This window comes from Nerophis lumbriciformis, linkage group LG11 (genome assembly GCF_033978685.3).
Source record: "Nerophis lumbriciformis linkage group LG11, RoL_Nlum_v2.1, whole genome shotgun sequence".
NCBI lineage: Eukaryota > Metazoa > Chordata > Actinopteri > Syngnathiformes > Syngnathidae > Nerophis > Nerophis lumbriciformis.
In genome coordinates this window covers 9992262-10009002 of record NC_084558.2, presented here as the reverse complement: position 1 = coordinate 10009002, position 16741 = coordinate 9992262, and the positions used below count along the sequence as shown (strand labels likewise).

General features: G+C 39.3%; 1 protein-coding gene and 1 long non-coding RNA gene across 2 annotated transcripts in view; one reads left to right on the top strand and one right to left on the bottom strand.

Annotated features, from left to right (window-relative positions):
- Nucleotides 1-734: 734 nt before the first annotated feature.
- Nucleotides 735-12177, top strand: LOC133610801 (uncharacterized). Its single transcript, XR_009815928.1, has 3 exons — nucleotides 735-769; nucleotides 11722-11824; nucleotides 11886-12177. It is a non-coding gene; the product is annotated as an uncharacterized lncRNA (long non-coding RNA).
- The window catches only part of LOC133610800 (uncharacterized), a 45532-nt gene continuing 38329 nt past the window's right edge, over nucleotides 9539-16741 (bottom strand). The window contains exons 8-11 of the mRNA XM_061967443.2: nucleotides 12245-12370; nucleotides 11846-11941; nucleotides 11397-11514; nucleotides 9539-10490 (exon numbers count right to left, since the gene is read on the bottom strand). Of these exons, the coding sequence (XP_061823427.1) occupies nucleotides 9866-10490; nucleotides 11397-11514; nucleotides 11846-11941; nucleotides 12245-12370 (965 nt within the window). The 3' untranslated portion in view covers nucleotides 9539-9865. The remainder of the gene's footprint in view (nucleotides 10491-11396; nucleotides 11515-11845; nucleotides 11942-12244; nucleotides 12371-16741) is intronic.

Sequence of the window (16741 nt, the reverse complement as noted above, 5' to 3'; positions counted from 1 at the left end):
AGCCCCCGAGTTCAGTTTAAAACATGGGAAACAAACATTTTTTCTTAAAAAACACTAAGTGCTCCTGTTGTGTGTTTGTGTGTGTGTGTGTGTGTGTGTGTGTGTGTGTGTGTGTGTGTGTGTGTGTGTGTGTGTGTGTGTGTGTGTGTGTGTGTGTGTGTGTGTGTGTATAAAAACTTAGAACCCTGAATACACATTAGTAGACTCATGCATTGATATTTAACCTTGCCAGAAAACATAAGACTGTGGTCCAAAATTTGCAGAGAGGCATTTCTCAAGGCACCTCTCTAAGTCCTCTCCTTTTTGTGAGTTACTTTTTTTTTTTTCCGTGGTTTGATTTATGTAACTGAGATTTTGCAGTGGCTCGTTTACTTCGGATGCAGTCAGTAGTCATTTGTTCAACGTATCTAGTTATACTAGTAGTGTTCCTCAAGGTTCCATTTTAGGCATACTTGCCAACCCTCCCCGATAGAGACAAGCGGTAGAAAATGGATGGATGGATGGACTGTCAAAGTTAACGCGATAATAACGCTACTCTTCACATCCCGTTTAACAATAGGATCATGCAATTCTGTTATTCTGTGACGTTTCTACCTGTGACGTAGCATTATCAGGTAATGAGAAGGGAGCTTTATTTTGAAGGCGAGTTGCTCCCTCCTCTAGTTTCCGGCGCGGCAGTCAGACGCTCACTAGTTTACACATGAGATGGATTTATGTGTTTCAGCGCTCCTGTTTGTTGTTTCTTCCCACGAAGTGCCTTGGAAACATTGTAAGTCCTGTATCTGTTTTTTGAGTGTCATGTAGACGTTATGTTGGCGTGTAAATGTAGAAATAGTACTGTGCGACGACAGCTTGCTAAGTTAAGCTAGTTGCTACTTAGCGCTCACGCTAGCTCACTCCTCTAAGGGAGGGTGCAATGGTTTTTGTCTCTCCTCTTTCTCAGTAATAGTATTTAATGTATATTATCCCTTGTTGTTTGCAACCATTTAATATGTAAATCTTATTCATGTGTGGCTTTGAATGTTAAAGCTGTTTACATAAGTTTATGAGCACTGTTTACATGCTCTTGCATGGGCTGTGTTTGTATGTGGGGAAAATATGTCATGCAGCAAACATGTATGGAAATGTAGTTACTTAGTAGTGTTTATTTGACATATTTTGTGTCTCTTTATACAAAACCAAAACCAAAACAAGGAAAAGAGAAAACAAAGAAGGAAATGACCAATTAGACAATAAGAAAGGAAAAGTGTATTCTCTGTGAAAAAACACTAAAAGGTTTTAAAGATAAAAGGCCTGGACTCTTTCATCCTTTTCCTTGGGATCTTCATGTTAACTATCTGTCACCTTGTTTATTACACGGACACGTAGGACGGAATACTACCTAAATAAATGATTTCCGGATTGAAATTATGTGTATTGTAATGGCAGCGGCGATATGAAAGAGAAGGACTGTCTTTGAACAAACCCGTCTTCTTCTTTGCTACTGCTGAGACTAGGTTTAATACTGCAGGTTTAATACTCCCACTGCCCTCTGCAGCCCATATCAGGTAATTACATTTCACTACACAATTTCGGTCTCCCCTAGAGGGGGGGGGTTACCCACATATGCGGTCCTCTCCAAGGTTTCTCATAGTCATTCACATCGACGTCCCACTGGGGTGAGTTTTTCCTTGCCCGTATGTGGGCTTTGTACCGAGGATGTCGTTGTGGCTTGTGCAGCCCTTTGAGACACTTGTGATTTAGGGCTATATAAATAAAGATTGATTGATTGATTGATTGATTGACAATATTACCATCGCTATGGTATATTCTTCTATAACCTGTTCTAATTGATAGTCTGCAATGTTTAACAGGCTAAATATTATATTTTATTAATAAGTACATAGGGAAGGTTAGAAGATATCAGGTTCAAACACTGATGACATCTATTAAACAAGACAAGAGGCTCCAGCAGAGGTGGGTAGTAACTCACTACATTTACTCCGTTACATCTACTTGAGTAACTTTTGGAATAAATTGTACTTCTAAGAGTAGTTTTAACGCAACATACTTTTACTTTTACTTGAGTATATTTTATCGCTACTGATTTTTATCGATCTGTTAATGCACGCTTTGTTTGTTTTGGTTTGTCAGACAGACCTTCAAAGTAGGATCTATCGCATGCCTGCGTTTCACCAATCAAATGCAGTCCCTGGTGACGTTTGACTCCGTTTCACCAATCAAACAGAGCCAGGCGGTCACATGATTAATTGCACATAAAGTTTCAGCGGCAAACAACAACAACAATGGCAGAGACAACAACGAACGCAAACACCCCTGGCCTCACACAAAATCGATGTTCACGCTTCAGACAACCAAAAAAAACAGTTATGTAGTGCGTTGTCATATGTGTCTCCCCAAACAAGTGGACATTTCAGCTTACATGAACTCAACGTCAAATTTGAGGAAGCACATCGCGGTAAGTAACGTTAGTAGATATTTTGGCTGTCACCGTAGGCTGATGTTAGCTTCCCTGCTATGAATCACTGTCAAATGTACATCGTGTGGGGACGTTTATTAACCCACTGCAGCCTCACAGACAGACACACACACACACACACACACACACACACACACACACACACACACACACACACACACACACACACACACACACACACACACACACACACACGCACAGTTGCACACGCACTCACGCATGCATACAAACACCAATCAGAAGTGCACAGTGTGTTCCCAGGTGCAGCCCACACCTATCAGAGTTTATGGTTTGCGTAAAAGCTAACTTGTTATTTTCCTTTGTAATCTCTGCCTACTGAGCCTATGGTGCTGTTAAGTTATTGTGGCTCAATTTGCCTTCATTTATTTTATTTTATGTATTATTATTTAATATATTATTGTTTTAGTTGCTTAAAAGATCCTGGCTCTGAATTTGTTCATTGCTATTTTTATGTTTTTGTGCATTATTTGTTGCCGTCATCATTAAACGAACAGGTTACTCATCAGTTACTCAGTACTTCAGTAGTTTTTTCAGAAAATACTTTTTACTTTTACTCAAGTAAATATTTGGGTGACTACTCCTTACTTTTAATTGAGTAATAAAACTCTAAAGTAACAGTACTCTTACTTGAGTACAATTTCTGGCTACTCTATCCACCTCTGCATATATAGCTAAATAATGAGACTGTTTACACCATAAAAACAACTGCAGACATGAATTGTAGATAAGACTAATACCTGGAGAAGGAAATCAACTTCAAACTTTTCTCCTTAGCGTTATGGTCATGGCAGCACAACACTCGTTTTGTCAATCAAATATGGTACTTACCGATGCACGAATAAGTCCAACGTTGTCTTTCATGGATTTATGCTTAATTTGTGGACCCCTCAGATGTAAAGACATGAAGCACCTCCAATCTTTTTTTCTCTAAATACCGCAAGTGCCAAGTAAAGTGAGGTAGCAGTAACCTCTTGGTAATGATAAATGGTTTACATCTTTTAAAAATATATATTTTTTAAAGATAAAATTCACTGCATCCCATTTAAAAATAAAAAAATTCATGATCGCTTTTATATTTGCCTCCAAACCTTTCAAAATAAGCCTACATCTGCACTGATTCAGGTAAATAAACAGTAGCCTAATGGGGCTTAGACCATCGCCTGAAACCCAGAAGTGCCTGGATGTGCCTCTAGGTCACGTGATGGCAACCCACCTATATCAGAAACATTAATTCATGTAGGAAAAATATCCCCTAACATCTTTGACAATCAAAATATGATCGTAACAATCCACATTTTGTGTTATTAATGCGTGAAACTGCTATCTAAACATGGAAGTGTAGCTCCTCGCCTCTAAATGCAAGTGCTCCTAAAGCAGGAATACAAATTCTGTATAAATAGAAAATCTGGCAAGACACTAACGGTATTTTTTTAATTCTCTTTAAAAACGTGTTTATATCCTTTTCCTGTTGAGCTGTTTTAAAAAGCATATTGTTTAAAAACATTTCATTAAAGCAAATTAATTGTCCAGTCATGGTATTAAAAACTTAAAAATATCTGTCATGGGTACATCTATTAATGCAGGAAAATTATATCTTTCTGCGAATAATCGTGATTAATCTTGAGTTACCTATGAACTATATGCGATTATCGCAATTAAATATTTGAATCGATTGACAGCCCTAATATATATATACCCGACGCAGCCCTTTTGAAAAAATTTTTCTAATTCTGAGGTGTCAAGTTGGCAAGCTATTCAACTGTTGGCCCGCAAATTTAGTAAAAAAAACTTGCAAGGGACGCACATTTTTGTCATAGAGATGATCTTTGACATTTTTTTTGCAGAAGGTGCTTAAAAAACATGCAGAGTGTTCCTGGTACTCCGACAAAATAAATAGACCAAAATCCAATGTCTACTGTAGGTGGTTCTTGTTTCCGTGGCGACAACATGGCCGCCGACGCTGCCGTATCTGGAGGAGGCGCTTTATTGAATTCAATAAAGCGTTGATTCTTCGGAATATACAAAATACAAATAGTGAAGGGAAAAGTGTAACCCAAAACATTTTAGTTGAATATCCCTGCTCTGAAGTATCGGCACTATTACTTCAGTACAATTCTTGGCTTCCAAACATACTTCTTGTTGATATAGAAAGTAACGAGCTCAACCTTGGTCTTGGGCATGTTGTCCAGAAGGAATCTGACTTAACACGACAAGACTGAGTCACCACAGAAGTGTTGAATTCTTTGGTTGGGTATTCATGATTGCAGAATGATACACAGGCAAACAAACTAGTTTGTTAGGTGTGCAAGTGTACAAGATTGTATATAAAAATCGGGGCTAACTTTTGGCGAAAAGATTTTTGGAAACTAAATCTTACAAAAAGAAGGTACTATTATGTAAATAATTTCGACCTGAGTAAATGGCAATGGTTTGGTTTATTTTGAACATGCCTAATAATGTTACATGACGTAAATTCGAAAAAACCCAAAATAAATTCTAACTTCAGCACCCCAGGATTAATGTATGCACTGTAAACTTCTGACAGCAACTACATGTGCCATGGAAAGTTGCCAATAAATAGGCGTGGCATGTTTGTGGAATCTGTATGGAATCCAGAGACCCCGGGTGTTAGTGAAATGAAATACCTCTAAAGTCGCACACAAATCCTTTCATCGTGCATGATGTTGCACAACACTTAATTCCTCATGATTATTACTGCCAACTTCTCTTTTCCTTTACAATACCAGCAAAATGTGACAACGCACTCAGAACCAGAAATAGAACTTATTGCCACACAATAGCAGTATTTGCATGTTAACGACTGGGCTGGCTGCCCAGAAAAACATGATCATGACAACAATTATGTTTAAAGAACAAAGGTATGTAAAGAACACACAATCTGTTGTTTATGTAGCAATGATCTCCCCAGCGCATGCAATATGAGGCCTCATTTATGTTTTTTTTCCTAGGAATATTCCCAATATTGTTATAACTGGGACAAAAAAAAATGTGGTTGAAAAGCAATTCCGAGACTTGGTGCAAAATTATAGTTAACTCTCCGCATCCTTTTACTTTCATTCTGACACTAAAGAACAAGGAAGATAATTCCATTCTAATTATGGCCCAGGCCATGGGAAGTCAAATTAGCCTTGCCGCTTGTAAAAAAAAAAGAAAAGTGAAAGCTCCAAAGACATGCACCTGGGGATAGGTTAATTGCCAAAACTTAAAAAAACAAAAAAAACAAATTGGCCCTAGTGTGTGAATGTGAGTGTGAATGTTGTCTGTCTTTCTGTGTTGGCCAGTGTGATGAGGTTGCGACTTGTCCAGGGTGTACCCCGCCTTCCGCCCGAATGCAGCTGAGATAGGCTCCAGCACCCCCCGCGACCCCGAAAGGGACAAGCGGTAGAAAATGGATGGATGGAGACCACGGGAAATCAAATTAGCTGTGCTGCTTGTAACAAAGAAAAGTGAAAGCTGTCCAGGTTCTCGTGTGGCAAAATGTGCTCACTGATGGATGAGAATACTTGCAAAACAAACAACTTGCTGTGGTATGAAGCCTGTTTCGTCCATTCTTCCATACTTGCAAGCGCCATTGATGTACTCCTCGCAAATGGGCTTTTTGTTTTTGAACTTTTCCACGTTGGTCTGTTGTCGTTTTGGGACTCATTAGGGCTCGAAAAGGCTTGTGATTTTGCAATGCATTGTTGCTGGCTAAAGCTTTGGTTTACATGGCTGTACTCAACCAGCGGTATTGTGAGAGAGAGCAACACATTGGATTAAAATGGATCGAACAAAGGAAAAAAAAATCAAGGGACTGTACTGAGACAAACTGTAAATAAGTAAAATTGGTGGAATTGATTAACAGCACATCCATTGAACAAGAGATTTGAACAAGAGCAGGCTGCTTACCAGTGATGGGCAAGCTACTTGGAAAATGTAGTAAGCTAAGCTACAAGTTACTCACGAGTAAATGTAGCTAAGCTACAGGGGAAGCTATCCCCAGAGAATTTTAGCAAGCTACACCACAAGCTACACGGCAAAAGTAGCTTGCTACATTATAAAAAAATATACAACGTACTGTCCAACTTTCCACAAAACAAAAGAAAAAATGCTCAGTTTGATTGTTTATTACAGTGTTTTTCAACCACTGTGCCGCGGCACACTAATGTGTCCTGAGATACAGTCTGGGGTGCCGTTGGTGTCAAGACGTGGACTATGGAGTGATTGTTTTCCCGAGATGCAAGTGAACTTGGATCGAACATGGATTGAAGGTGGGTACATGATTTATTTTAAACACTAACAAACTACAAAACAGAAGCAAACAAAAGGTGCGCACAATGGCGGAGGTTAAAAACTTGGCGAATGAAAACAAAACTTGCACAAAGGCAGAAACTGTGAACACGAAATAAAAACACTTACTGTGGCATGGGACTGTGAACAGGGCTTGATACGAGAGGATAGCAGGGTTAGAAAGGATTTGACACCAGAACGAACAACAGAAAATGAAAACCTTAAATAACACAGACATGATTAACAACAGGTGCATGATTCAAAACAGGTGCGCGACATGACAGGTGAAAACTAATGGGTTGCTATGGAGACAAAAACAATGGAGCGTAAACAGAAACTAAATAGTCCAATAACTAAACAAAACAAAACATGACTAAAATAAAACATGATTACACAGACATGACAGTTGGAGATTATTTAATTTCACCTAATTGAGTTAAAAGTTGGTACATTTTAAGTCTACTTTATACTTATTTTTGTGCCCTACTGTGCACGATCCTTTCCATCCTTATCCTTTCCATCCTTTGTAACTGAGCTACTATGTGGAAAATTTTCCCTTGCGGATCATTAAAGTTTGTCTAAGTCTAAGTCTAAAAATCTTTTTTGCAAACCAGTAATTATAATCTGCAAATAATGTGCCGTTGTTGAGTGTCTGTGCTGTCTAGAGCTCGGCAGACTAACCATGTTATACTCTTCCATATCAGTAGGTGGCAGCAGGTAGCTAATTGCTCTGTAGATGTCGGGAACACGGTTTGTCATGATCACAATATGCAGCCGACAACGGGAGGCAGCGTGCAGGTAAAAAGGTATCTAATTTTTAAACCAAAAATAAACAAAAGGCATTGAAGCTAAGGGAAGGCTATGCAGAATGAAACTAAAACTGAACTGGCTACAAAGTAAACAGACACAATGCTTGACGACAGCAAAGACTTACAGTGTGTGGAGCAGAGACGCCGTCCACATCCGTACGTGACATGACAATCATCAATGTCCACACAAATAAGGATAGCATCAGCACAACTTAAATAGTCTTCATTGCTAAAACAAAGCGGGTGCGGGGAATAGCGTTTAAGGAAGACATTAAACTTCTACAGGAAAATACCAACAAAACAGGAAATGCCACCAAAATAGCAGTACGAATAACACTGCACACAGGAAAACACCAAAAAACTCCAAATAAGTCAGGGCGTGATGTGACAGGTCGTGACAGTACACCCACTTTGAGATAAGAGCTATATTGATGCCTGGTTGGTTATGATTTGAATTCATATCCAACAACTGCGAGAACGACTTTTCACTGTCAATATCGGCTGCTGAGTTTAATTTTTTTTTTTAAGTATTCTGCTGGTGGTGTGCCTCTGGACTTTATTAATGAAAAAAAGGTTGAAAAACACTGGTTTATTATAATAAACACAAACTAGAAACATGCCCTTTGTCTGTCTTTTTAACATTTCTTTTAAATTGCGTACCATGTACAAAATGAGGGGGGAAAACACAGGAAACAAATAAAAAGACAGTGAAACAATAATAATGATAAATAAACACCACAATATTTTCTCTAATGGAGACTTTTCAACACAGGAAAAAACACTTGTGGAAGATGGCAGAGGAATTCTCTTCCTCAGATTTGTATGTTAGTGATGAAGATGACGTACAGGAAACCCACAATGTGTCTACTTGGCCACATTTAGACACATTTTTGTGTGTGGATAAAACAATGCCCGAACATTAATTTTTAGTTGATTACTTTGTGAGCCCAAATCAAAACTGCTCTAGACATGGAAGCCGTAGAACATATTTAAGAACACACATTAAGGTGAGTTGAGTTAGTGCACATAATAACTATTACCAACTGTTCCCAAACAACACACAAGTCATTGGTCTTATGTCAAGATCTAGATAGACGCTGTTTTTAATTTACTGTAGGAAGAGAAAATGAATAACATTGTAGGGGTGGGCCAAAGAAAAGGCACACTAAAATAAATACATAGAGTGGGGTGTGTAAATAGCCATGTAAATTAGCTATTTATTCAGAAGCCAGCAAGACCCACAATGCATTGCGTATCCACGTCACACTTTCAAGCCCGATGAAGTTAGCAAAATTAACAAAACGTTAGTAGACAGAGACACGGTTCGCGCACAGAGGCATATTTGGCTTGATCTAAAAGCTCTTAAGTCGAAAATTTCACAAAGAGAGGGGTTCGTAAATCGAGATACTACTGTACTGAAACAAACAAAAAACAAAAATGTATGAAAGCAACAAAATAATGATAATAACAATATTAACAATAATAGTTGTTTAATGTTTTTAATCCAGGAATTGATTAATTTTTTTTTTTTTTACATTTTTCAAAAAGTAAAAATTGATTCTCAAATTATGAATCGATTTAGAATATAAATGAATAAGAATTGGGATTTGAATGTCAATTGATTTTTGGAGCACCGCTAGTAATTTACCATGCAGGCGAGCTACACATTAAAGCTTATCACTGATCGCAACACTTTCACTTAATAGGAGCATTAATCCACATTAAATAAAATGTAAGCCATTTTTTGGAGACCATTAATTTTGTTAGTGCAGTTGGACCGGAAGTGACGCATAGCACTATTATTGCGAAGGCCAGAAATTGTGTGACTGGTAAGAAAAACAGAGTTCTTGACGGGGGGCCATGTTTGAATGAGAGATCATTGGTGCCAAAAATAGCCTCATCAAAACAGAAACAGTTTTGAACTTTTCGTTTTCAAGTGCAAATTTTATTCAGTTATGTGACACATTATGAAACTCACAATCATAAGCTCATTATTTTTGCATATAGGCTTATAAAATGAAACCAATGCTAATGATGTCAGTGCAAACAATTTTCTACCTACAAGGTGCTTCATTGAAGCGACATTGCACATGTGAAATAGTCAAACCATGCCATTAAATACAAGCAGATGTTCTCATTTACTCAGTCGGGTGATTCCATTAGCAAACCACGCCTGACCTAAGCAAAGGAGGTGACAAAGTTGTAAATAAGAAATAATAAAGTGAGAGTATGACGAGATGTATTGTTCAGTATTTGGAATATGTCCTCATAAGCGAGTTTCATTGTATGTTCCACGCTGCAGCTGGAGGCGGGGTTGAGTGTTCATAGCTGCTTGACGGGTCACGGACGTGCACCGGTTCAGGATCTCCTCTTTCTTGGGTCTGGGTGGAATCGAAGGAGCAATCAGACTTGCTGTGTCGCTGCCGCTTGAAGTGCAGCTTGTAAAACTCTCAGAGCTGCCGGAACTCACAGAGCTCACATAACTTGCACTGGAGCTGCGGCGTTGGTTTCTCGGATGGGGTACTGAGGTGTCCTCTCTTAAACGTGAAGAATAGTTGTTGATAGAGGCTAAGCTGGATTCTATGCTTGAGTTGCTGATGCTGCGAGGTCGGTTTTTTAAGAGGGCGGCGTTCACGTTGACCTCGGCTTGGGCAGGCCGGGCGGCGTGGGTTTGCGTCTCTACGGGTTGGTATTTGGACAGATAGCCACGCTCGCTAGGCAGAGCTCTGGGCTGCTTAATGAGCTGGGCGGATGAAGAAGACGTAGGGGAAGAAGAAGACAGGTTGAGGGCGGAGCCATGCAGCTTCCTCTGCAGGCTGTCAAGTCCAGTGCGGGGGCTGCAGTTGGGCTTCAGGTACATGGACGGGACGTAGCCTACCTTGCCATTGAATCTAAACAAACAACATGAAGTGGTTCAACATTAAGTTTATTTGGCTCTTCAAATGACATATTTTCTTCTCTTTTACATTTTAACACACTTTATGCATTGTTTTTGTTTGTGTGCATTTCCATGAAACATGTTGTGGGGGGTTTTTGTGTGGATCTACACAAAAAGTGTTTTCTCTTGTTTTTGGTAAAACTATTCTAAGCTTTTTGCTCCGATCTATTGAACTGGAGACAATTTGGTAGCCAGTTCAAACAAGTCAAACTTACAATAAATCTTCTTTTCCTGCTCTTTCCTCTAATAACGTTGTATCTGCTGCGAAACAAGGGCCAAAAAATGTTAAGGCGTGACCATTTTAGGCCGATTGCACTGCGTCTGATCCTTGCTCTAGTTCAGTACATGCTCCATAGCCCAATGCACGTGAGCGCTTCTCTGACGAGTATATAATGACAGCCCACACCCTGCGTAATGGAAGCAGTCAACTCAAACTAACACTGGAAATGTTAGATTATTTGCATATTCTCTTCAGAATCAGCATCCGTTTTTGGTCTGTTATACAAATTACATTACATGACACATTTCCCAATTGTTATAAAACAAACATGTCCACTGCACAGAACCCAGGTTCCCAGGAAAATATATGGGTAGATAAACAATGGACATAATTGATTGTTCATCATTATATTGTGCGGAACAGATTATTGACTTCAGGCAAATATAGTGCACTACTCTTCTGCCTTCAGCAGAGTTGATTCTCAACCACAACATCAGCTACTAGAGGTCTTCACAAAACTACCACACTGCTTTTTTTTAAACTCTCTATGAGTGTGACTACATGATTTCTGTGCCATTCAGAGATAATGTTTTCTTGTGTAGCAGCAGGTTTGTATGAAAGGCGGAAAACTGGGTTTACCTGACAAACCACCAGCCATCGTCCGACATCTTTAGAACCTCCACCACAGAACCAATAGGCACGGACACCTCGTCATCCTTCTTGGCGGAATAACTCCTTACAGCACAGTAGAGAGCACCTTTAGGTCAAAACAGACAGAAACAAGCTCAGCAAATTTGTCTCACAACAAAAAAGAACTTAGCTGTAGGGATAAGAGACACAAAGAAAGACATAGACATAGCAAAGAAAATATTCTTGCTATGCTTGCTATTATTTCCTCACCTCTAGCAACCATACAAATTGTCCTCGTTAATTAAGACTAATTGCTTTTGTTATTCTTTTTGAGGTTGGTTCATATTTTGCTACGTCTGAACACTGTCACAGTCCACAGAAGAGGGCGTGATGCACTTTGTAAAACACTACATGGTATATCAACTGACTCACGTAAAGTAAGACAGAAAGTGGCACACCTCCCAAATGGAATCCGGTCTCATTGTCCTCTTTCTCCAGGTAGGGAGCTGGGAACCATGCCATACACTTTTCCTCATTCTCCACCAACCACCAACCTGAATGAAGATAAACATGATCAGTCAGGCTGTTTGATTCGCAAGGTTGTGGTTTGTTGTGATGATTTCCCTTTATTAGTCTAGAAAGGATGCAATCCTTTAATGAGCATTTCCACTCATAGGCAGGGAATACAGTAGGCATCTATGAAGGTACAGTAGGATTGTTTAGCCTCAGTGGAGGTCTGAAATCTAATGGTGTTCTTCGAGTTACCCCCACCAAAGATTGATGTTTTTTTAGTTTGTTGGGTAATGAACATAATAAAGCAAACGGCAAAAGGAACGCGTGTACAGTATTGGACTGACCAGCAGGGTCCTTGATCAGCACCTCCACTTTTTCATCCAGGGCTACTTTAAAGGGATGGTTCTTGGTGTCTTTGGTCTCGTAGGCGGAAACAGAACGGTACGTCTGTGAGACCAATGGGCAGATGACTCTTACACCGCCTCCTTCGGACCCTCCTCCACTTGCTCCACCTTCTGACAGCAGCATTATGAGGCTGAGTGATAAACAGATATAGTCTCTCCATCAGAGTCAATCTCAAAACCCGACATCACATTCCCAAAGAGATGCCTACCTGTTCTTGGTGAAGTCCTGGTCCATGTCTTGGTCATTTGATGTGAAAAACTGCTTGACCTCTGCACTCAGGGTCACCATTGGGTCGCTTATCAGCAGCTTGTTGCAGTAGGTATCTAAGGCCTTCATGCACTGTGCAGATAGCCGCGATGCTCTCTCTTGGAGGTTGCTCTTCTCAGCATCACCTGAAGATAAGAGATTCATTTGATAAGAAGCGGGAAGGACATTGACATTTTAAAGTGAATGCATTTGTACGTCAGGCATGTTGCTTTAAGACAAAACACCGATTTAGACTTGGAGGGCGCTTGAAGACTCTCTAAGAGTGTCAGAAAAAACATGTTCAACTACAAGTTCTCGTGTTATTCATTCGTTACTGTGGTAAATTTTAGCTAATGTTAGGTTACAGCTTTTCTTTCCTTTTCGGAGTTAAAAAAAAGGGGGTAAAATATCTCATTCATATCATTCTAAATTATTTTTGTGGGTTTGTGAGCAAAAATATAAACATAAAAAAACTCAAATACATATAGAATGAAGGGATTTTTTTTGTTTTCCTGGTTAAAAACTGCACACAAAAATATGTACAAACATTTATATATATATATATATATATATATATATATATATAGAGAGAGAGAGAGCATTTTCTGTTCATTTATAAAAAAAAATCTAAAAGTATTAATACAGTTTTGTATAAAGGAAAACAAATGGTTGTCTTAGCAAGAATAAACAAAAGTCACCTTTGTATGAGCAAAACATTTTTTTTGCAAAAAACTAAATAAAATACAGATACAGATTCATATGCATGGATGGGAAAAAAAAATCACATTATAGAAACAAAAGATACATTACAAACAGAAGGTCCTTGAGTACATTTTCCAATCTTAAGTGAACCCTTCTTCAAGCTTTTTAATAACAGTACCTATTTCTCATTAGAAGCATGAAAATTTGTCATATTTTTCACTATTGAGCTAGTCCGTCCTGTTTATCTGGATGGCGGAAAAAACAATCTTACCTCTAAATTTGGGTATCATTTTGTCACCGGGACTAATGAAGGAGAACTTCTTTTTCAGCTGTTTCTGTACAAAAAACAAATTCAACTTTTAAAAAACTATAAATAGAAATAGTAATAACATGTTGTTTTCCCACATTTAAAACTTACATGAAATGTTCTAAAATCCTTATAAGACCTGTAGACAATCACTTCAGTCTCATCTGACCACAGCACAGATATCATGAACATCTGCAAAGATACACCAAGTATATCACAATTACTTGAATAAAAAGTGTCAGAAATTACAGTATTGCAGCCTGATATACTAACCTTGAGTTTTGGAGTGTCCCTGTGAACAGCTCCAATGACTCGAGCAGTAAACACAAAGCGTTGATCTTTGCTGGGCATCTTGCTCCCCGTTTTGTCCAAGTTGGAGGACAAAATCTTGGTTCTATTATTCACCTTAATCCATTAACAGAACTGCTGTGACTGACTGCCTCCAACTTTTTTTATAGAGCATCTGGTGGGTGGAGTCACAGGCTGCACAAGAGGGTTACACCCACACATACGCAGCTAATTACACACCTTGGTCTGAAAGGATGTCACTCGGGTTGAGATATAGGGAGTATTTTCCCCAAATGTTTCTATCTAGGAAGTGTTGTTATGCCACAAAAGCTGCACAATATATGTTTGTTATTGTGATTTTTCAACTTACTGTAAAAAACAGTACAGTGTTGTAGTAATCTAAAGAAACTAACACTACAGTAATGATGATGTAAAATAAATTAACACTGAACAGTCTATGACAGGGGTCTCAAATGTACGGTCCTCGGGCCGTATCAGGCCCGCGAACAGGTTTAATCCGGCCCGCAAGATGAGTTTGCTAAGTATAACAATTTAAAAGTTAAGTTAAAGTACCAATGATTGTCACACACACACTAGGTGTGGTGAAAATATTCTCTGCATTTGATCCATCACCCTTGATCACCCCCCGGGAGGTGAAGGGAGCAGTGAGCAGCAGCGGTGGCAACGCCCGGGAATCATTTTTGGTGATTTAACCCACAATTCCAACCCTTGATGCTGAGTGTCAAGCAGAGAGGTAATGGGTCCCATTTTTATAGTCTTTGGTATGACTCGGCCGGGGTTTGAACTCACGACCTACCGATCTCAGAGCGGACACTCTAACCACAAGGCCACTGTGCAACAAATGAAATTTTTAAACTGCTGTTCTAAATGTGTCCACAGGATGTCACAATAGCAATTCAAGTGTAACTCACGTCACACATTACACTGTTTAAGATGACGTGTCAGCTGACTTTAAGCGCCTTCTGGATTAGCTATCGCTACTCCAATCAGCACAGGTGCAAGCAATCAGCTGCTCCTGTTGTGGTTGGCGGCAGACAAATGCTGTAGCGACACACAATACCTTCTTTAATTGCAAATTATCTACTCAACGGATAAAGTAACGAAAGGGTAAGATGCAAAGACTTAAGCCAACTTGACCGTTATCTTTGTAGTAGTTAGAGTTTTGTGCAGCGCTCCAAATTGGTTGATGGCACAATGTGCACACTGGACTCGATTTTAAAAATGTCTTTCTAAATTTGTTGTTTGTTCTATTTATTTTCATGCTTAAATTTACCATGTTCACACTGGTTAAGTTTGTAGTTATGTTACCATTAATTAAGCTATTATGGTGTCATTTTTTTGACAATTGTTTTGATAATTTTATCATTGTAATATTTGAATGAGGATAAATGAACGTGTTGTGGCAGTTGCGGATGTCACCAGTGTGGCGGTTTGCGGAAACACTCGGTTGCTTTTCCAAACAAGTCTTGAATGATGAACTGCCACCATGAGAATGCTAAACAGGAAGTGCTTGAAGTTAAAGGCTTTGTTAAAACACTAAGACAAAGTCTAAGTTCATTGTGTTCTTCATGGTGTTTTTGGAACTGCACCAATTGTTTCCTCAGAAAGTACAACTAACTTGAAGTGTTTTGCTAAGAGGATTAGTTGTAATATGTACACTCTTTTCAACAACTCAACGCTCAGGAGACTTAACACTGTACAAAATGCGGCTGCCAGACTTTTGACTGGTGCACCCAGAACAGCCCATATGCACCCCCGTTGTATCCAGTCTTCATTGGCTTCCAGTTAAATTCCGCATTGAGTTTAAGATTTTAGTCCTGACATTCCGTGCATTGCATGGTGGAGCCGCTCAGTACATCACTGACTTGCTAAGCCCCTACTCTTCAGGGCGCAGCCTCCGTTCTTCAGGCCAGGGTCTTCTAAACATCCCAAAAACTATTTTTAAAACCCGTGGAGATCTGGCATTCAAGGCTATAGCTCCCAGCAGGAAACCATCCCGAGCGGAGACGGGTCAGCAGCGCAGAGATGTTCCCAACCGATACACAGGCGAGTGGTCCACCCCGGGTCCTGACTCTGAAAAGCCAGCACTTCACTGTGTGTCTCCCCCTCCACAAGGGATAGAGAGGATCAAAGGAGAAAAGAAAAGAAACGGCAGATCAACTGGTCTAAAAAAAAGGGGGTCTATTTAAAGGCTATAGTAAACAAATGAGTTTTAAGATTGGACTTAAATGCTTCTACTGAGGTAGCATCTCTAACTGTTACTGGGAGGGAATTCCATAGTACTGGAGCCCGAATAGAAAACGCTCTATAGCCCGCAGACTTTTTTTGGGCTCTGGGAATCACTAATAAACCAGAGTTCTTTCAACGCAGATTTCTTGCCGGGACATATGGTACAATACAATCAGCAAGATAGGATGGAGCTAGACCGTGTAGTATTTTATACGTAAGTAGTAAAACCTTAAAGTCGCATCTTAAGTGCACAGGAAGCCAGTGCAGGTGAGCCAGTATAGGCGTAATATGATCAAACCTTGTTCTTGAGGCTGCAATGGCTGCCAAAGGTGCACCAACAAAGTATTGAGTAAAGGCTGTGAATACTTTTGTACTTGTGATTTCTAAGTTTTACATTTATAATAAATAATCTTTCAAAAATAAAAAAATAAAAAAAAAAATCATATTGTCATTATGGGGTATTGTGTGTAAAATTTTGAGGACAAAAATTAATTTATTCCATTTTGAAATAAGGCTGTGACATAACAAAATACGGAAAAATTGATGCGGATGCGTTGTATAAGACCTGTTTTTGTGGGGGTGGAACAAGCAAGACAACATTTTTAAATCATGTCTTTAGTAGAGATGTGCTGATTGATCGGCC